At 50.2% G+C, this 21,036-nt stretch overlaps 1 protein-coding gene across 1 annotated transcript; it reads left to right on the top strand.

Moving 5' to 3' along the window:
* The first annotated feature begins 298 nt into the window (after positions 1-298).
* On the top strand, positions 299-20,117 carry LOC135534870 (ubiquitin carboxyl-terminal hydrolase 33-like). The gene is made up of 7 exons (XM_064961683.1): positions 299-417; positions 11,870-11,975; positions 12,349-12,402; positions 12,583-12,645; positions 15,182-15,331; positions 15,865-15,976; positions 20,044-20,117. The coding sequence occupies exons 2-7, from the start codon at positions 11,892-11,894 to the stop codon at positions 20,115-20,117; spliced, it is 537 nt and encodes a 178-aa protein (XP_064817755.1). The 5' UTR covers positions 299-417; positions 11,870-11,891.
* Positions 20,118-21,036: the final 919 nt, after the last annotated feature.

Raw genomic sequence — 21,036 nt, 5'->3', positions numbered from 1 at the left:
ATAAAATCCACCTTCTCTTATTTGTTGTTTTTGGCATTAATAAAATACATTTAAACAATTGTTACAGATAAAAAAAATAACCTGCAGATGTTAATTTGAAATTCAAGTAAATGTGTTTATTAGTCAGTTGGGGACGCTTTGGGCTGGGATTGTGCAGAATCAGATTGAGGTTATGCCACCGTTGACCGCCAGGTGGCGCAGCGACATCCGGTTCACACGCCACCAGAAAACGGCCGTTGTTGTGTCAAAAGGCGGATCTTCCTTCAACCTGGAAGTTTTTTTTTGCGTTACGGTCAAACGGGAACTGAGACATTTTCCAAAGCATTAGCTTTTGAAATAATGTCACAGATACATATTTAATTGCCGTGTTTAACTTTCAAGATCAGTTCCTTTGAACTGTAACTTCATAAAGTGCAGGTAAGAGCCAAGAGGTTATTTTCCGGGTTTGTTTCATGCTGCAAAAGAGAAGAAGAAGTAGCTGTTTTATTAGAGTGACTAGCTAGCTAGCTAATGTTAGCATGACAGCTCAATCCATATTTTCTGATCTCATCAATACAACTATTGTTTAGCTAGCACGATTTGATCCGAGAACTTTTCTTGATTCTCACACATCGGAATTGAATTGGACCCGAAAACATATTTAATATCGACCGGTTTAGCCTCTTGGCTAACTAGTTAATATCACAAGGGCCATCAGCCCGTTAGCTACTTGGCTAACTAGTTAATATCACAGGGGCCATCAGCCCGTTAGCTACTTGGCTAACTAGTTAATATCACAGGGGCCATCAGCCCGTTAGCTTCTTGGCTAACTAGTTAATATCACAGGGGCCATCAGCCCGTTAGCCTCTTGGCTAACTAGTTAATATCACAGGGGCCATCAGCCCGTTAGCTTCTTGGCTAACTAGTTAATATCACAGGGGCCATCAGCCCGTTAGCTTCTTGGCTAACTAGTTAATATCACAGGGGCCATCAGCCCGTTAGCTTCTTGGCTAACTAGTTAATATCACAGGGGCCATCAGCCCGTTAGCCTCTTGGCTAACTAGTTAATATCACAGGGGCCATCAGCCCGTTAGCCTCTTGGCTAACTAGTTAATATCACAGGGGCCATCAGCCCGTTAGCCTCTTGGCTAACTAGTTAATATCACAGGGGCCATCAGCCCGTTAGCTTCTTGGCTAACTAGTTAATATCACAGGGGCCATCAGCCCGTTAGCCTCTTGGCTAACTAGTTAATATCACAGGGGCCATCAGCCCGTTAGCCTCTTGGCTAACTAGTTAATATCACAGGGGCCATCTGCCCGTTAGCCTCTTGGCAGTGAGTGTCGCACTGATCTGCATGTGATGTCTGCCCCGTGTTGCCTTTTTTGATGATTGAATAGTAGCTTCCTTCACTAAATACATTACATCCACATTGTTAGTAATTGTTTTGACATGCTGGGGTTTGTTGGTAGCGCCCATTCATAGTTTATCTTCTATCATCAAAGACAGTACAGGAGGTGTCAACTCTGTTATTAGCGTCTGTTGAAGGTATCGTCTTGAGGGAGGTTTTGTTGAAGGATAATTATCCGATCTGGCCTCGTTGTTCATCAGTGCTAATTAAGAAATGTGAGTTGGGAGTTGTCTTGGTTAGATGGTTAGATGTGGGGGTGTCTTAACAGAACATTATTACAAATCATTTTGTAGACCTCAACAAGCCAAAACAGATTTTGTTTCAATATGCTTTGTGTTGTAGTCATGACAGACAAAGATAATAGTTAAGTGCACTTTCCAATGCATGTTGTCAACCATCACATCCAGTACATGAAGACGGTGATTAACGTTTGGTTTCCGTTTCCTGTGTAACATCAATATTGTTATCTGACTGTCAATTACATTGTTTTAAAATTTAAAATGTACATTCACACATTCCTTCAGGTGTTGAGGTCTGCGGATGGCCCTACCAGACTGTGTGTGAGGAGGGTTTATTTCATCAGGAGGGGCTTGACCTGAGATGTCTGGATCTTCTTGTTGAGGTGCAGCGTCCACCTCTAAGGTTGTGTTCCGCACCCTGCTGGGTCTCCTGTTCCTCCTGAAGACTTGTCCCTGTTCTGTCTTCACCTTGTAGGACCTTTGCTCCACAGGTCTGACTGCTATGACCCTCTGCCACCACTGTGTCTGTCCTGTGAGTGGCTGGACTCTCACCCTGTCATCTCATTGGCAGCTCTGTGAGATCCTCAGCAGAGGTGTCGTAGTACGTTGCCCGTCTCTGCTGTCTTTCTGTGAACTTCTCCAGCTGACAGTTTGTCATCAACGGTCTCAGCAGATTTTCACTCATTTAGCAGTAGTGTCTGTGTACGTCTTCCCATGAGCACCATGGCAGGGCTGCTGACTGTTCCTTGTGACGGGGATCCCTGTGATCCAGCAGGGCCAGGTACGGGTCAGAACCTGCTCTCTTTGCTTTTGTCATCAGTCTTTTGGCTGTTTTCGCTGCCGATTCCACTTTCCCATTACTATGCAGGTTGTCCTGGAGACGATGTTTTAAAGTCCCGAACCTTGCTGAAACTTGAACTCATCTGAAGAGTACTGGGGACCATTTGTCTGAGTACAGGATGTCATGTATCCCATAGCCTGCAAAGTATGTCTTCAGTTTTTGAATGACCGTTTTTTCGCCTGTGTGTTCTCCAAATGGTCCACTTCCCAGAAGTTGGAGAGATAATCAACTGTTGCCATGTAGTGTCTGTCGTTGAACTTGGACAGGTCAGTCCCTATTGGTGCTTCGCGTGGCCTCTGTGTCTCTTTCCTATGTTTCACACCCTCATGCAGTGTAGGTGCCATGTTTGTCCTCAGCTGTGCATTCATGCCTGGCCAGTAGACACCAGCTCTTCTCAGACATCCCTCTGTTCCTATGTGTGAGACAGATTCTCTGCATTATCTCTGACCCGAGGTCGGCAGGCACAATGACTCAGCTCATCTCTGTTGTGAAAATACATGGCTACTTCCAAGGGTACATGTTATTACACTCCAGGCCACTTCTGCAGGATCACATGTTTCAGTGTCTGGAGCTCCCGGTCCAGCTCAGTGGCTCTCTGGATGGCCTTCAGTCTCTCACTTGACACAGGCAGGTATTGAATCATATTGATTGATTCCACTTCGACCTCCACAGGGCCTCTGTCTTGTTCTGTGAGGTACGACCTGCTCAGGGTGTCGGCCAGCACCACATGTTTTCCCGGAACGTATCGCAGACTGACCTCGTAGTTTTGGAGTCTCGTTGTAGAGCATGCGTTGTAGTCTTTTTGGTGCGCTGAGGAGAGGCTTTATCATGATGCTCTCCAGAGGCTTGTGATCTGACTGCACTTCTAGCTGCTCTGTTGCTCCTTCTCTGTCTGCAGTCTCTGTCAGGGCTCTGCTAGCTGCTCCTTCTCTGTCTGCATACCCTTTATCAGTCTCTGTCTGGGCTCTGCTAGCTGCTCCTTCTCTCTGCTAGCTGCTCCTAGCTTCCTTCTCTCTGTGCATACCTTTATCAGTCTCTGTCAGGGCTACCCTTTATCCCTTTAGTCTCTGTCAGGGCTCTGCTAGCTCCTTCTGTCTGAGCCCCTTCAGTCTGTCTGTGCATACCCTTTATCAGTCTCTGTCAGGGCTCTGCTAGCTGCTCCTTCTGTCTGCATACCCTTTATCAGTCTGTGTCAGGGCTCTGCTAGCTGCTCCTTCTGTCTGTGCATACCCTTTATCAGTCTCTGTCAGGGTTCTGCTAGCTGCTCCTTCTGTCTGCATACCCTTTATCAGTCTCAGGGCTCTGCTAGCTGCTCCTTCTCTGTCTGTGCATACCCTTTTTCAGTCTCTGTCAGGGCTCTGATAGCTGCTCCTTCTCTGTCTGCATACCCTTTATCAGTCTCTGTCAGGGCTCTGCTAGCTGCTCCTTCTCTGTCTGTGCATACCCTTTATCAGTCTCTGTCAGGGCTCTGCTAGCTGCTCCTTCTCTGTCTGTGCATACCCTTTATCAGTCTCAGGGCTCTGCTAGCTGCTCCTTCTGTCTGTGCATACCCTTTATCAGTCTCTGTCAGGGCTCTGCTAGCTGCTCCTTCTCTGTCTGCATACCCTTTATCAGTCTCTGTCAGGGCTCTGCTAGCTGCTCCTTCTCTGTCTGTGCATACCCTTTATCAGTCTCTGTCAGGGCTCTGCTAGCTGCTCCTTCTCTGTCTGTGCATACCCTTTATCAGTCTCTGTCAGGGCTCTGCTAGCTGCTCCTTCTGTCTGTGCATACCCTTTATCAGTCTCTGTCAGGGCTCTGCTAGCTGCCCCTTCTCTGTCTGCATACCCCTTTATCAGTCTCAGGGCTGCTCCTTCTGTCTGTGCATACCCTTTATCAGTCTCTGTCTAGGGCTCCTTCTGTCTGCATACCCTTTATCAGTCTCCTCTCTAGCTCTCCTTCTGTCTGTGCATACACTTTATCAGTCTCTGTCAGGGGGTTCTGCTAGCTGCTCCTTCTGTCTGCATACCCTTTATCAGTCTCAGGGCTCTGTTAGCTGCTCCTTCTGTCTGTCATACCTTTATCAGTCTCAGGGCTCTGCTGCTCCTTCTGGGTGTGCAGTCTGCTCCTTGCTCCTTCTGTCTGCATACCCTTTATCAGTCTCTGTCAGGGCTCTGCTAGCTGCTCCTTCTCTGTCTGCATACCCTTTATCAGTCTGTCAGGGCTCTGCTAGCTGCTCCTTCTGTCTGTGCATACCCTTTATCAGTCTCTGTCAGGGCTCTGCTAGGGCTCTGCTAGCTGCTCCTTCTGTCTGCATACCCTTTATCAGTCTCAGGGCTCTGCTAGCTGCTCCCTCCTTCTCTGTCTGCTCTGCTAGCTGCTCCTTCTGTCTGTGCACCTTTATCAGTCTCTGTCAGGGCTCTGCTAGCTGCTCCTTCTCTGTCTGCATACCCTTTATCAGTCTCTCAGGGCTCTGCTAGCTGCTCCTTCTGTCTGTGCATACCCTTTATCAGTTGCTGAGCGGCCTTTCATGTTGTGTTGATATAGGACTCGTTTTTTACTGTGGATATAGATACTTTTGTACATGTTTCCTCCAGCATCTTCACAATGTCCTTTGCTGTTGTTCTGGGATTGATTTGCACAAAGTATGTTCATCTCTAGGAGACAGAACGCATCTCCTTCCTGAGCGGTATGACGGCTGCGTGGTCCCATGGTGTTTATACTATTGTTTGTACAGATGAATGTGGTACCTTCAGGCGTTTGGAAATGGCTCCCAAAGACGAACCAGACTTGTGGAGGTCTACAATTTATTTTCTGAGGTCTTGGTTGATTTCTTTTGATTTTCCCATGATGTCAAGCAAAGAGGCACTGAGTTTGAAGGTGGGCCTTGAAATACATCCACAGGTGCACCTCAAATTGACTCAAATTATGTTAATTAGCCTATCAGAAGCTTCTAAAGCCATTACATCATTTTCTTGAATTTTCCAAGCTGTTTGAAGGCACAGTCAACTTCGTGTAGTTAACTTCTGGCCCACTGGAATTTGATACAGTGAATTATAAGTGAAATAATCTGTCTGTAAACAATTGTTGGAAAAATTACTTGTGTCATGCACAAAGTAGATGTCCTAACCGACTTGCAAAACTATAGTTTGTTAACAAGACATTTGTGGAGTGGTTGAAAAACGAGTTTTAATGACTCCAACCTAAGTGCCTAACTGCATGTAAACAACCAGTGGGTCCAACTTCAACACCCATCTGTAACCTAGAGGGCAACCAGTGGGTCCATCTCCTCTATACCACCCACCTGGTAGTTTGGTGGATGGGACTACCAGCTCTCTGTAACCTAGAGGGCAACCAGTGGGTCCATCTCCTCTATACCACCCTCCTGGTAGTGGGTGGATGGGACTACCAGCTCTCTGTAACCTAGAGGACAACCAGTGGTTCCATCTCCTCTATACCACCCACCTGGTAGTGTGGTGGATGGGACTACCAGCTCTCTGTAACCTAGAGGACAACCAGTGGGTCCATCTCCTCTACACCACCCACCTGGTAGTGTGGTGGATGGGACTACCAGCTCTCTGTAACCTAGAGGACAACCAGTGGGTCCGTCTCCTCTATACCACCCACCTGGTAGTGTGGTGGATGGGACTACCAGAGGCAAGGCAGATCACCTATAAAGGGTGTGGCCAGGGTTTGTTTGAGGGGGTCTAGGTTGGTGGGGATGTGGTCTGGTCCTTTTGGTGCAGGTCCTCTGGGATGGGATCTCGCTGGTCTGGGCCGCGTCTCGCTGGTGTGTTGCTCCTGTGTGAGGTGTTGGGACTACGGTTGAGGGTGACGTCCTTCAGGGTCCTGGCGAAGGTGTGGACTGTTGTCTTGTAGATTTTTTGTACTTGTGCGTATGAAATTTGCTCCAAATCTTGTCTGACTGAACCAGTAATGAATGAATGAGTTTTCTTGTTTTGCTTTGTTAGGTTCTGTCTGTCTGTCTCCAGAAGGACCCCATATGACAGACACCACCTAGTCTAAGTGTATGCTATACCGTAGGGATTGGTGCACATCGATTCAGTGGAGTATTGCTGCTTCTATACCCTGGCCTCAATCTTCTTTTTTAACTGTTGAGACAAAATATTTTCAACACTATTTTATTTCCATGATTGATCAAAACTAATTTGCTCATATGATGATATGTGTATTTTGGACTGTCTATTTAGTCCTCACAACTAGTCAGAGATTAAGGTTGTCAGGTCTCTAACCCCATTAGTACTAACGGGAGATCATAGGGCCTACGGATAATATCTCTCTCTGAGAGATGAGAGGAGGAAGTTGCTTACTATGCGGTACGACGTACACAGAGCAGACCTGGAAAAACCAGTTATGCTGTCTGGAGCCTCCGGTTCCAAAGGTGACAAGCAGACAGACAGCTTGGTGTTTGATTGACTGGCTGGCAGGCAGGCAGGCGGACAGCTTGGTGTTTGATTGACTGGCTGGCAGGCAGGCAGGCGGACAGCTTGGTGTTTGATTGACTGGCTGGCAGGCAGGCAGGCGGACAGCTTGGTGTTTGATTGACTGGCTGGCAGGCAGGCAGGCAGGCGGACAGCTTGGTGTTTGATTGACTGGCGGGCAGGCAGGCAAGCGGACAGCTTGGTGTTTGATTGACTGGCGGGCAGGCAGGCAGGCGGACAGCTTGGTGTTTGATTGACTGGCGGGCAGGCAGGCAGGCGGACAGCTTGGTGTTTGATTGACTGGCTGGCAGGCAGGCAGGCGGACAGCTTGGTGTTTGATTGACTGGCTGGCAGGCATGCAGGCGGACAGCTTGGTGTTTGATTGACTGGCTGGCAGGCAGGCAGGCGGACAGCTTGGTGTTTGATTGACTGGCTGGCAGGCAGGCAGGCGGACAGCTTGGTGTTTGATAGGCGGGCAGGCAGGCGGACAGCTTGGTGTTTGATTGACTGGCTGGCAGGCGGACAGCTTGGTGTTTGATTGACTGGCTGGCAGGCGGAAAGCTTGGTGTTTGATTGACTGGCTGGCAGGCGGACAGCTTTGTGTTTGATTGACTGGCTGGCAGGCGGACAGCTTGGTGTTTGATTGACTGGCTGGCAGGCGGACAGCTTGGTGTTTGATTGACTGGCTGGCAGGCGGACAGCTTGGTGTTTGATTGACTGGCTGGCAGGCGGACAGCTTGGTGTTTGATTGACTGGCTGGCAGGCAGGCAGGCGGACAGCTGGTGTTTGATTGACTGGCTGGCAGGCAGGCAGGCGGACAGCTTGGGTGTTTGATTGACTGGCTGGCAGGCAGGCAGGCGGACAGCTTGGTGTTTGATTGACTGGCTGGCAGGCAGGCAGGCGGACAGCTTGGGTGTTTGATTGACTGGCTGGCAGGCAGGCAGGCGGACAGCTTGGTGTTTGATTGACTGGCTGGCAGGCAGGCAGGCGGACAGCTTGGTGTTTGATTGACTGGCTGGCAGGCAGGCAGGCGGACAGCTTGGTGTTTGATTGACTGGCTGGGCAGGCAGGCAGAGCGGACAGCTTGTGTTTGATTGACTGGCTGGCTGGCAGGCAGGCAGGCGGACAGCTTGGTGTTTGATTGACTGGCTGGCTGGCAGGCAGGCAGGCGGACAGCTTGGTGTTTGATTGACTGGCTGGCTGGCAGGCAGGCGGACAGCTTGTGTTTGATAGGCAGGCAGGCAGGCGGACAGCTTGTGTTTGATTGACTGGCTGGCGGGCAGGCAGGCGGACAGCTTGGTGTTTGATTGACTGGCTGGCGGGCAGGCAGGCGGACAGCTGGTGTTTGATTGACTACAGCTGGCCCAGGCTGGGAGGCAGAGCGGACAGCTTGGTGTTTGATTGACGGGCAGGCAGGCGGACAGCTTGAAGTTTTGATTGACTGGCTGGCGGGCAGGCAGGCGGACAGCTTGGTGTTTGATTGACTGGCTGGCGGGCAGGCGGGGGACAGCTTGGTGTTTGATTGACTGGCTGGCGGGCAGGCAGGCGGACAGCTTGGTGTTTGATTGACTGGCTGGCGGGGCAGGCAGGCGGACAGCTTGAGGCTGATTGACTGGCTGGCGGGGCAGGCAGGCGGACAGCTTGGTGTTTGATTGACTGGCTGGCGGGCAGGCAGGCGGACAGCTTGGTGTTTGATTGACTGGCTGGCGGGCAGGCAGGCGGACAGCTTGGTGTTTGATAGGCGGGCAGGCAGGCGGACAGCTTGGTGTTTGATTGACTGGCTGGCAGGCGGACAGCTTGTGTTTGATTGACTGGCTGGCAGGCGGAAAGCTTGGTGTTTGATTGACTGGCTGGCAGGCGGACAGCTTGGTGTTTGATTGACTGGCTGGCAGGCGGACAGCTTGGTGTTTGATTGACTGGCTGGCAGGCGGACAGCTTGGTGTTTGATTGACTGGCTGGCAGGCAGGCAGGCGGACAGCTTGGTGTTTGATTGACTGGCTGGCAGGCAGGCAGCGGACAGCTTGGTGTTTGATTGACTGGCTGGGTGAAGTGTGCAAGCGGTTCTGGTGTTTGATCAACTGGCTGGCAGGCAGGCAAGCAGTTTTCTAACAGTATTTGATTGACTTGGCAGGCAGGCAGGCGGACAGCTTGGTGTTTGATTGACTGGCTGGCAGGCAGGCAGGCGGACAGCTTGGTGTTTGATTGACTGGCTGGCAGGCAGGCAGGCGGACAGCTTGGTGTTTGATTGACTGGCTGGCAGGCGGCAGGCGGACAGCTTGGTGTTTGATTGACTGGCTGGCAGGCAGGCAGGCGGACAGCTTGGTGTTTGATTGACTGGCTGGCAGGCAGGCAGGCGGACAGCTTGGTGTTTGATAGGCAGGCAGGCAGGCGGACAGCTTGGTGTTTGATTGACTGGCTGGCAGGCAGGCAGGCGGACAGCTGGTGTTTGATTGACTGGCTGGCAGGCAGGCAGGCGGACAGCTTGGTGTTTGATAGCAGGCAGGCGGCGGACAGCTTGGTGTTTGATTGACTGGCTGGCAGGGCAGGCGGACAGCTTGGTGTTTGATTGACTGGCTGGCGGGCAGGCAGGCGGACAGCTTGGTGTTTGATTGACTGGCTGGCGGGCAGGCAGGCGGACAGCTGGTGTTTGATTGACTGGCTGGCGGGCAGGCAGGCGGACAGCTTGGTGTTTGATTGACTGGCTGGCGGGCAGGCAGGCGGACAGCTTGGTGTTTGATTGACTGGCTGGCGGGCAGGCAGGCGGACAGCTTGGTGTTTGATTGACTGGCTGGCGGGCAGGCAGGCGGACAGCTTGGTGTTTGATTGACTGGCTGGCGGGCAGGCAGGCGGACAGCTTGGTGTTTGATAGGCGGGCAGGCAGGCGGACAGCTTGGTGTTTGATTGACTGGCTGGCAGGCGGACAGCTTGGTGTTTGATTGACTGGCTGGCAGGCGGAAAGCTTGGTGTTTGATTGACTGGCTGGCAGGCGGACAGCTTGGTGTTTGATTGACTGGCTGGCAGGCGGACAGCTTGGTGTTTGGATTGACTGGCTGGCAGGCGGACAGCTTGTGTTTGATTGACTGGCTGGCAGGCAGGCGGACAGCTTGGTGTTTGATTGACTGGCTGGCAGGCAGGCAGGCGGACAGCTTGGTGTTTGATTGACTGGCTGGCAGGCAGGCAGGCGGACAGCTTGTGTTTGATTGACTGGCTGGCAGGCAGGCATGGGACAGCTTGGTGTTTGATTGACTGGCTGGCAGGCAGGCAGGCGGACAGCTTGTGTTTGATTGACTGGCTGGCAGGCAGGCAGGCGGACAGCTTGGTGTTTGATTGACTGGCTGGCAGGCAGGCAGGCGGACAGCTTGGTGTTTGATTGACTGGCTGGCAGGCAGGCAGGCGGACAGCTTGGTGTTTGATTGACTGGCTGGCAGCAGGCAGGCGGACAGCTTGTGTTTGATAGGCAGGCTGGCAGGCGGACAGCTTGGTGTTTGATTGACTGGCTGGCAGGCAGGCAGGCGGACAGCTTATGTTTGATTGACTGGCTGGCAGGCAAGAGCAGGCGGACAGCTTGGTGTTTGATAGGCAGGCAGGCAGGCGGACAGCTTGGTGTTTGATTGACTGGCTGGCGGGCAGGCAGGCGGACAGCTTGGTGTTTGATTGACTGGCTGGCGGGCAGGCAGGCGGACAGCTTGGTGTTTGATTGACTGGCAGGCGGGCAGGCAGGCGGACAGCTTGGTGTTTGATTGACTGGCTGGCGGGCAGGCAGGCGGACAGCTTGGTGTTTGATTGACTGGCTGGCGGGCAGGCAGGCGGACAGCTTGGTGTTTGATTGACTGGCTGGCGGCAGGCGGACAGCTTGGTGTTTGATTGACTGGCTGGCGGGCAGGCAGGCGGACAGCAGTGTTTGATTGACTGGCTGGCGGGCAGGCAGGCGGACAGCTTGGTGTTTGATTGACTGGCTGGCGGCAGGCAGGCGGACAGCTGGTGTTTGATTGACTGGCTGGCGGGCAGGCAGGCGGACAGCTTGGTGTTTGATTGACTGGCTGGCGGGCAGCAGGCGGACAGCTTGGTGTTTGATTGACTGGCTGGCGGGCAGGCAGGCGGGACAGCTTGGTGTTTGATTGACTGGCTGGCGGGCAGGCAGGCGGACAGCTTGTGTTTGATTGACTGTCTGGCGGGCAGGCAGGCGGACAGCTTGGTGTTTGATTGGACTGGCTGGCGGGCAGGCAGGCGGACAGCTTGGTGTTTGATTGACTGGCTGGCGGGCAGGCAGGCGGACAGCTTGGTGTTTGATAGGCGGCAGGCAGGCGGACAGCTTGGTGTTTGATTGACTGGCTGGCGTGGGCAGGCAGGCGGACAGCTTGGTGTTTGATTGACTGGCTGGCGGGCAGGCAGGCAGGCGGACAGCTTGGTGTTTGATTGACTGGCAGGCAGGCGGACAGCTTGGTGTTTGATTGACTGGCTGGCGGGCGGACAGCTTGGTGTTTGATTGACTGGCTGGCGGGCAGGCAGGCGGACAGCTTGGTGTTTGATTGACTGGCTGGCTGGCGGGCAGGCAGGCGGACAGCTTGGTGTTTGATAGGCGGGCAGGCAGGCGGACAGCTTGGTGTTTGATAGGCGGGCAGGCAGGCGGACAGCTTGGTGTTTGATAGGCGGGCAGGCAGGCGGACAGCTTGGTGTTTGATAGGCGGGCGGGCAGGCAGGCGGACAGCTTGGTGTTTGATAGGCGGGCAGGCAGGCGGACAGCTTGGTGTTTGATTGACTGGCTGGCAGGCAGGCAGGCGGACAGCTTGGTGTTTTCTTGATTCATTAACAGTATTTCAGGTTTCCTGTTGTGGTCCTAGCTGGTTTAGGAGGACATGAACAATAGTGGATTGTCTATTGTTGTCCACATCGGCACTCTTTTTACTTGTTGATCTTAACTAATGTCACTGCTTGAATGCCCATGGCTGTGTGTTTACCTCTCCCCCCCCCCCCCCCCCTCAGACAGGTGAGGTGCAGGTGAGTGATGCCTGTGTGTTCTAGCAGTGACTGTCCCCATCTACAGTGTGTTGGAGAGATCACCAAGGAAGAGCTCATCCTCAAGTCTCATGTGAGTCCACCTGTCCTGACGTTAACTAGGCTACAGCTAAACTATCTTATCATTATCTAATAGACGTTAACTAGGCTTGCTAAACTATCATTATCTAATAGACGTTAACTAGGCTAGCTAACTATCATTATCTAATAGACGTTAACTGGCTGGCTAACTATCTTTATCATTATCTAATAGCATTCGCTGAAATAGAAACCATGATTAAATGTCCAAGACCTGGATGTTTTCCAAGAAATGAGGATGTTGTCATTGGAGAAGGCCTTGCTCTATCATGTTACTGTTGTTTTAGCTGCTGTCTGTCTGGGATTATTTCGTTGTCTCACCGGCCTGGTCACTGGAGCTAGTTGGTTATGTTTGTTTGTGTTTCAAGGGCCAGTGCCAAGACTGCAAAGTTGGAGGACCGAATCTTTGGGCGTGTCTGGAGGTGAGTGAAAAGTTGTAACTCGTTGGGACTTTTATTTTGTCATGTTTTGTAACTCGTTGGGACTTTTATTTGTCATGTTTGTTTTGTAACTCGTTGACTTTATTTAGAAAGTTGTGATTTACCATTTTGGCCTCATGCAAATTGACTGTTATATAAATCCATTGTTTTCTGTGTTTGTAGAACGGCTGTGTGTATGTGGGCTGTGGAGAATCTCACACTGACCACAGCACCATCCACTCACAGGTGAGTGCCCTTGACCTCTACAACTCCCACATATAGCTACAGGACTAGATCAATATTCAGGATGGTTCAGGAGACACCTACAGAACTAGATCAATATTCAGGATGGTTCAGAAGATAATGAGAAAAGAGGTGTGATGCGGGAGGAGACGCAGAGTCCCGGTTCCTAGAGAGGATGTTGGAGGAGACGAGTCCCGGTTCCTAGAGAGGGGATGTTGGAGGAGACGAGAAGTCCCAGGTCCGAGAGAGGATGTTGGAGGGAGGCGAGAGTCCCGGTTTCTAGAGAGGGATGTTGGAGGAGACGAGAGTCCCGGTTCCTAGAGAGGATGTTGGAGGAGACGAGAGTCCCGGTTCCTAGAGAGGGATTTTGGGGAGACGAGAGTCCCGGTTCCTAGAGAGGATGTTGGGGGAGACGAGAGTCCGGTTCCTAGAGAGGTGAAAGGGAGTTTGGAGAGACGAGAGTCCCAGGTCCTAGAGAGGGATGTTTGGAGGAGACGAGAGTCCCAGGTCCTAGAGAGGATGTTGGAGGAGACGAGAGTCCCGGTTCCTAGAGAGGGATGTTGGAGGAGACGAGTCCCAGGTCCTAGAGGGATGTTGGAGGAGACGAGAGTCCCGGTTCCTAGAGAGATGTTGGAGGAGACGAGAGTCCCAGGTCCTAGAGAGGATGTTGGGAGGAGACGAGAGTCCCAGGTCCTAGAGAGGGATGTTGGAGGAGACGAGAGTCCCAGGTCCTAGAGGGATGTTGGGGAGATGAGAGTCCCAGGTCCTAGAGAGGGATGTTGGAGGAGATGAGAGTCCCAGGTCCTAGAGAGATGTTGGAGGAGACGAGAGTCGGTTCCTAGAGATGTTGGAGGAGACGAGAGTCCCAGTTCCTATTGGGTGCACATGAGTGTATAAAACATTATAAACATTAGGATTTTAATCCTTGAGACATGGATTATGTATTTGTTTCATTCAGAGGGTGAATGGGCAAGACAAAATATTGTCAACCTTTTGAAGGGGTATGAGTTCGTGGCAGTTGCACCAGTTTGTGTCAAGAACTGCAACACTGCTGGTTTACGCTCAACAGTGTTAGAAATGAGGATTTCCTGTTTCGTCTCTACCCCCACAGAAGGATTTTCAGGTCTAGTCTCTACCTCCGCAGAAGGATTTTCAGGTCCCTAGTCTCTACCCCACAGAAGGATTTTCAGGTCTAGTCTCTACCCCCACAGAAGGATTTTCAGGTCTAGTCTCTACCCCCGCAGAAGGATTTTCAGGTCTAGTCTCTACCCCCACAGAAGGATTTTCAGGTCTAGTCTCTACCCTCACAGAAGGATTTTCAGGTCTAGTCTCTACCCCCACAGAAGGATTTTCAGGTCTAGTCTCTACCCCCACAGAAGGATTTCCAGGTCTAGTCTCTACCCCCACAGAAGGATTTTCAGGTCTAGTCTCTACCTCCGCAGAAGGATTTTCAGGTCTAGTCTCTACCTCCGCAGAAGGATTTCCAGGTCTAGTCTCTACCCCCTTACAGAAGGATTTTTCAGGTCTAGTCTCTACCCCCACAGAAGGATTTTCCAGGTCTAGTCTCTACCCCAGAAGGATTTTCAGGTCTAGTCTACCCCCGCAGAAAGTTTCAGGTCCTGGTCTCTACCCCCACAGAAGATTTTCAGGTCTAGTCTCTCTACCTCACAGAAGGATTTTCAGGTCTAGTCTCTACCCCCACAGAAGGATTTTCAGGTCTAGTCTCTACCCCCACAGAAGGATTTTCAGGTCTAGTCTCTACCCCCACAGAAGGATTTTCAGGTCTAGTCTCTAGTCTCTACCCCCACAGAAGGATTTTCAGGTCTAGTCTCTAGTCTCTACCCTCACAGAAGGATTTTCAGGTCTAGTCTCTACCCCCGCAGAAGGATTTCCAGGTCTAGTCTCTACCCCCGCAGAAGGATTTTCAGGTCTCGTCTCTACCCCCACAGAAGGATTTTCAGGTCTAGTCTCTACCCTCACAGAAGCCAAAGCCCCTCCCCGGTCCATGTGGTCACGCACACGTTAGGCACTCCTGGCGAAGACGTTTAAGCACCGCCTTCTCCCAATCCTTATAGGTCCAAATAGCCAGTGAGAAAACCCCCGAAACCACCTCCAGGGATGGCAGGTGTCCTAGTGGTTAGAGCGTTAGGCCAGTAACTGAAAGGTTGCTACATCGAATCCCCTGAGCTGTCAAGGTAAAAATCTGTCGTGCTGCCCCTGAATAAGGCAGTTAACTCACTCATCCCTTTCAGTCCTGACAGATTCTGTCTACACACTGAAGCTCTGCTCCTTAGGGGTGGGTGTTGTCATCCTTGCCCCTTTCTACCAACAGTAATGCAGACACATGAATAATGTCTGACCCGTCTGTCTGTCTGACCCGTCTGTCTGTCTGACCCGTCTGTCTGTCTGACCTGTCTGTGTGTCTGTCAACAACAACAATATACTGTATTTGTTTACTTGCTTATACCACCTTTATACATTCTATTACACCTTATAAATATCTAGAAACATTAACATGTTTATAACCCCTCTATAACAGGAGACTGGGCACAACCTGACCGTGAACCTGACCACTCTGAGGGTGTGGTGTTATGCCTGTGGGAAAGAGGTGTTCCTGGAGCGAAAACTGGGCCCTCACTGCCCTGTCCCCAGCACCAAGACCCTCGCTTCACCTCTCACCAACACACAGGTAATGTTATGCTCTGAAACCAACTTTGGTTGGTTGATATGCCGATTGGTTGGTCAATTGATTGGTCGGTCGGTTGATTGATTGATACATTCATTGATGCAGTCATTGAGTAATTGATAGATCGATCCCTGAATTCATTTTGATTGATACCTAGATTGATTGATACCTAGATTGATTGATACCTAGATTGATTGATACCTGAATTGATTGATTGATTGACTGATACCTTGATTGGTTGACTAATTAATGACTGAATCTTAAAGCACTAAGTCATTATTGAAACGGTTGTCTAGCTAAAGCCACAACCCCGACCAAATCAACCTATAACATGAACACTGTACAGATTCAGTCATTGTTGATAATTATTTCACATCCTTTGAGACCATGTTTAAAGTCCATAATCATTCAGTTGTGTAACGTTGTTTTCTTTCTCTACGTAAAATGCAGGTGGTTCCACTGTTGTCGCCTCACGCTGCTGTGATAGGTCACTGTTTCGACGCTTATGGTTCTAATTGGGTTCTTCTGTCCCCCAGGAAGGTAGCAGGGTGTTGGGCCGCTCCACCTCTCTGAGACTGCCCCCTACTGGTGGCTGTGAAGACCTGGGCATGGAGACGGAGGAGGAGGACGACGAGCTCCGCCCCAGAGGTAACAGCATCATGTTGAGGCCCTGTGTTTACACAATGTGACATGTCTGCATTCTTACCTTTTTATTTGTATTTAAAGCTGCAATATGTCCATATTTGGGCGACCCTGACCAAATTCACGTAGAAATGTGTGTTATAGATCTGCCATTCTCGTTGAAAGCCAGTCTAAGAAGCGATAGATCTGTTCTATGTGTTCTAATTCTATGCTTCCCGTTCTTAAGTTTAATTTTCAGGTCTTTTATCTTCGTTTTTTTTAACACCAGCTTCAAACAGCTGAAAATTTAATATTCTTTTGGTTCTGGAAAATGTATTTCTCAACGGTTTAGATGGTACAATGATTCTCTAGGTGGTACAATGATTCTCTAGGTGGTACTATGATTCTCTACACTATACTTGCTTGTTTTTTGTCACATAAACTAAAATTAGGTAAACTATTAGAATTTTAACAACCAAGAGAAGGCGGAACGATTTCTGCATGGTGCAGCTTTAAAGTGGTTTCATTAAACTGTCCAGCGTCATCTTAATTTCAATCAATCAAATTTATTTATAAAGCCCTTCTTACATCAGTTGCTATACCAAAGTGCTGTACAAACACCCAGCCTAAAACCCTTAACAGCAAGCAATGCAGGTGTAGAATTACATTTCTGACCAGGGCTTTAAAATACATGATGAAATCACACATGATATGACTATCACTGTTAAACTGAGTGCCTCCAGACCATAGTTCCCAAGTCTCTCAGCTGATCTCCTTGTGCTAAATCAAACTCCTAGGAGTTGAACATTGACTAATGAATCGAGGCTAGTAGCTGTCAAGGGGACGGGTGGCATTCAGGATAAATCTGTGTGTGGTTAGTGTGTGTCTCAGGACAGGTGTGTGTGTGTGTCTCAGGATAGGGGTGTGTGTGTGTGTGTGTGTGTCTCTCAGGATAGGGGGTGTGTGTGTGTGTGTCAGGATAGGGGGTGTGTGTGTGTGTGTGTGTGTGTGTGTCTCAGGATAGGGGTGTGTGTGTGTGTGTGTCAGGATAGGGGTGTGTGTGTGTGTGTGTCAGGATAGGGTGTGTGTGTGTGTCAGGATAGGGGTGTGTGTGTGTGTGTCAGGATAGGGGTGTGTGTGTGTGTGTGTGTGTGTGTGTGTCTCAGGATAGGGTGTGTGTGTGTGTGTGTGTCTCAGGATAGGGGTGTGTGTGTGTGTGTGTGTCTCAGGATAGGTGTGTGTGTGTCTCAGGATAGGTGTGTGTGTGTGTCTCAGGATAGGGGTGTGTGTGTGTGTGTGTGTGTGTGTCTCAGGATAGGGGTGTGTGTGTGTGTGTCTCAGGATAGGGGGGTGTGTGTGTGTGTCTCAGGATAGGGGTGTGTGTGTGTGTGTGTCTCAGGATAGGGGGGTGTGTGTGTGTGTGTCTCAGGATAGGGGGTGTGTGTGTGTGTGTCTCAGGATAGGGGTGTGTGTGTGTGTCTCAGGATAGGGGTGTGTGTGTGTGTGTGTGTCTCAGGATAGGGGGGTGTGTGTGTGGGTGTGTCTCAGGATAGGGGGTGTGTGTGTGTGTGTGTCTCAGGATAGGGGTGTGTGTGTGTGTGTGTGTCTCAGGATAGGGGGTGTGTGTGTGTGTGTGTCTCAGGATAGGGGGTGTGTGTGTGTGTGTGTGTCTCAGGATAGGGGTGTGTGTGTGTGTGTGTGTCTCAGGATAGGGGTGTGTGTGTGTGTGTGTCTCAGGATAGGGGTGTGTGTGTGTGTGTGTGTCTCAGGATAGGGGTGTGTGTGTGTGTGTGTGTGTGTCTCAGGATAGGGGGTGTGTGTGTGTGTGTGTGTGTCTCAGGATAGGGTGTGTGTGTGTGTGTGTGTGTGTCTCCAGGATAGGGGTGTGTGTGTGTGTGTGTGTGTGTGTCTCAGGATAGGGGGGTGTGTGTGTGTGTCTCAGGATAGGGGTGTGTGTGTGTGTGTGTGTCTCAGGATAGGGGTGTGTGTGTGTGTCTCCAGGATAGGAGGGTGTGTGTGTGTGTGTGTGTGTGTCTCAGGATAGGGGGGTGTGTGTGTGTCTCAGGATAGTGGTGGGTGTGTGTGTGTCTCAGGATAGGAGGTGGGTGTGTGTGTGTCAGGATAGGTGTGTGTATGAGGGTGTGATTTGTTTGGTCATCGGCTCAGTGGTCTAGTGTGTGTCTCAGGATAGGGGTGTGTGTGTGTGTGTCTCAGGAAATTCCCTATGCACGCCTGTGTGTGAATAAAGATCTCAGGATAGGGGTGTTTTTAGCCATAGTCTTAGGATAGAGTCATGACTGTGTGATAAATCGTCTCAGGAAGAGGTGTGTGTATCCAAACCTCAGAAGAAGGCTAGTATCAGATGCCGTCTCAGGATAGGGGGACAGTCTTGAGAACTGTCTCAGGATTTGACTGTGTCTCTCAGGCATATTCATGAGTGAGAAAAGTTTAGGAATACGGGGAATCGGTTTGTTCGAGGAGGATAGGCGCGTATTGGGGGTGTCTCAGGATAGGGGGAGTGAATCGTAATGCAAGAGTATAAGTGTAGGGAGCATAGAGTAATTGTGTGTCAGCAGGATAGGGGTGTGTGAGGGTCTCAGGATGGGATTTGTTTGGCCATCAGGATCAGTGGTCTAGGGCTATGATACTCGGATAGGGGTGCGAGTGGTGTCTCCCGGCTGAGCCCACTGTTTGCAAATTCCCCATGATACGCCTGTAGTTGTCTCAGGATAGGGGTGCCATCAAGTGTTTTTAGCCATAGTCTTAGGATAGGGGTGTGTGACCTCGTTCTTACCGATAAAATCGTGTGTGTGTCTCAGGAAGAGGTGCATGTCCAACCTTCGAAGAAGGCTGTGTATCAGATGTCCAGGATAGGGGTGCAAGACAGTGTCTCAGGATAGGGGTGTTCGTGTTTGACTCTTCTCAGAGCATATTCATGAGAGAGAAAAGTCTCAGGATAGGGGTGTGAATCGGTTTGTTCGGAGAGATGCGCGTATTGGGGGTGATTAGAATTGCGTCGGGGAGTGAATGTAATGTCAAGGTATAAGTGTAGGGAGTGTGAGTAATTGTGCAGCAGGATAGGTGTGTGTATGAGGGAGGGGATTTGTTTCTCAGGGTCTAGGGCTATGATACTCGCTTAGGTGCGAGTGGTCCCGGCTGAGCCCACTTTTGCAAATTCCCTATGCACGCCTGTAGTTGAATAAAGATACACATGCCACCAAGTTTTTTTTAGCCATAGTCTTAGGCTAGAGTCATGACCTCGTTCTTACCGATAAATCGCCAGCTTCTAGAAGAGTGCATTATCCAACCTTCGAAGAAGGCTAGTATCAGATGCCGCCGGATGCAAGACAGCTCTTGGAGAACTGTTCGCGCATTTGACTCTTCTCAGAGCATATTCATGAGAGAGAGTTTTGTTGAATACGCCGGGAATCGGTTTGTTCGAGAGAGATGCGTATTGGGGGTGATTAGAATTGCGTCGGGGAGTGAATCGTAAATGCAAGAGTATAAGTGTAGGGAGCATAGAGTACTCAGCAGCAGGATAGGTGTGTGTATGAGGGAGGGGATTTGTTTGGCCATCGGCTCAGTGGTCTAGGCTATGATACTCAGCTTAGGGTGCGAGTGGTCCCTCGGATAGGGGTGTGTGTTGCAAATTCCCATTGCACGCCTGTGTTGAATAAAGATACACATGCCACCAAGTTTTAAGCCATAGTCTTAGGCTAGAGTCATGACCTCGTTCTTACTGATAAATCGCCAGCTTCTGTGGGAAGAGTGTGTTATCCAACCTTCGAAGATAGGGGTCAGATGTGCCGTGTCCTTGATGCGCGACATGTGTGTGGAGAACTGTGTGTTTGACTGTTCTCAGAGCATATTCATGAGAGAGAAAAGTTTTGTTGAATACGCAGGGAATCGGTTTGTTCGAGAGTGTGTGTGTATGTGGGGGTGATTAGAATTGGTGTGTGTGAGTGAATCGTAATGCAAGAGTATAGGTGTAGGGAGCATAGAGTAATTGTCTCAGGATAGGTGTGTGTGTGTGTGTGTCTCAGGATAGATGTGTGTGGTTGTGTGTATCTCAGCAAAGATGTGTCTCTCTCCAGGTCTGACGGGACTGAAGAACACAGGAAACACCTGCTTTATGAACGCAGCCCTGCAGGCCCTCTCTAACTGGTGAGAACCTATACCAAACCCCTATCTAACCTTTCACCCTTACCCCAGCCCTGCAGGCCCTCTAACCTGTGAGAACCTATACCAAACCCCTATCTAACCTTTCACCCTTACCCCATTCTGCAGGCCCTCTCTAACTGGTGAGAACCTATACCAAACCCCGTATCTAACCTTTCACCCTTACCCCAGCCCTGCAGGCCCTCTAACTGGTGAGAACTAAACAAACCCTCTCTGAACCAGAGAACCAACAACTCTTTCTAGAACTTTTTTACTCTTAACTAGAGCCCTGCAGGCCCCTCTCTAACTGGTGAGAACCTATACCAAACCCCTATCTAACCTTTCACCTTACCCCAGCCCTGCAGGCCCTCTAACCTGTGAGAACCTATACCAAACCCCTATCTAACCTTTCACCCTGACCCCAGCCCTGCAGGCCCTCTAACCTGTGAGAACCTATACCAAACCCCTATCTAACCTTTCACCCTTACCCCAGCCCTGCAGGCCCTCTCTAACTGGTGAGAACCTATACCAAACCCCTATCTAACCTTTCACCCTGACCCCAGCCCATTCAATGGAGAGGGAGATACACAAAAAGAAAGAGAGGTGGAATGGGTTCACACTCATGGAATGTTGCATAAAGCTTACTTCATTAATCAATGTTTTACTGCATCAGGGATTGTGTACATCGACGTTTCGGCTTTACCTTCAGAGTGGAGGTACAATTTACTTTAATTCAAAACAGAATTTATAAAGAACTTCAGATGAGCAGCAGGTGCTTCTAATCAGGGTTACCATAACAACAGATGAGCAGCAGGTTCTTTCCAATCAGGTTAACACAACAACAGATGACAGCAGGTTTCAAATCAGGTTACCATAACAACAGATGAGCAGCAGTGCTTCTAATCAGGGGTTACCAAATGCACCTGGGA

Source organism: Oncorhynchus masou, unplaced genomic scaffold (assembly GCF_036934945.1).
Source record: "Oncorhynchus masou masou isolate Uvic2021 unplaced genomic scaffold, UVic_Omas_1.1 unplaced_scaffold_4056, whole genome shotgun sequence".
Classification (NCBI taxonomy): Eukaryota; Metazoa; Chordata; class Actinopteri; order Salmoniformes; family Salmonidae; genus Oncorhynchus; species Oncorhynchus masou.
Note: the sequence above shows the minus strand (reverse complement) of the source record. Positions and strands in the feature narration are given on the sequence as shown.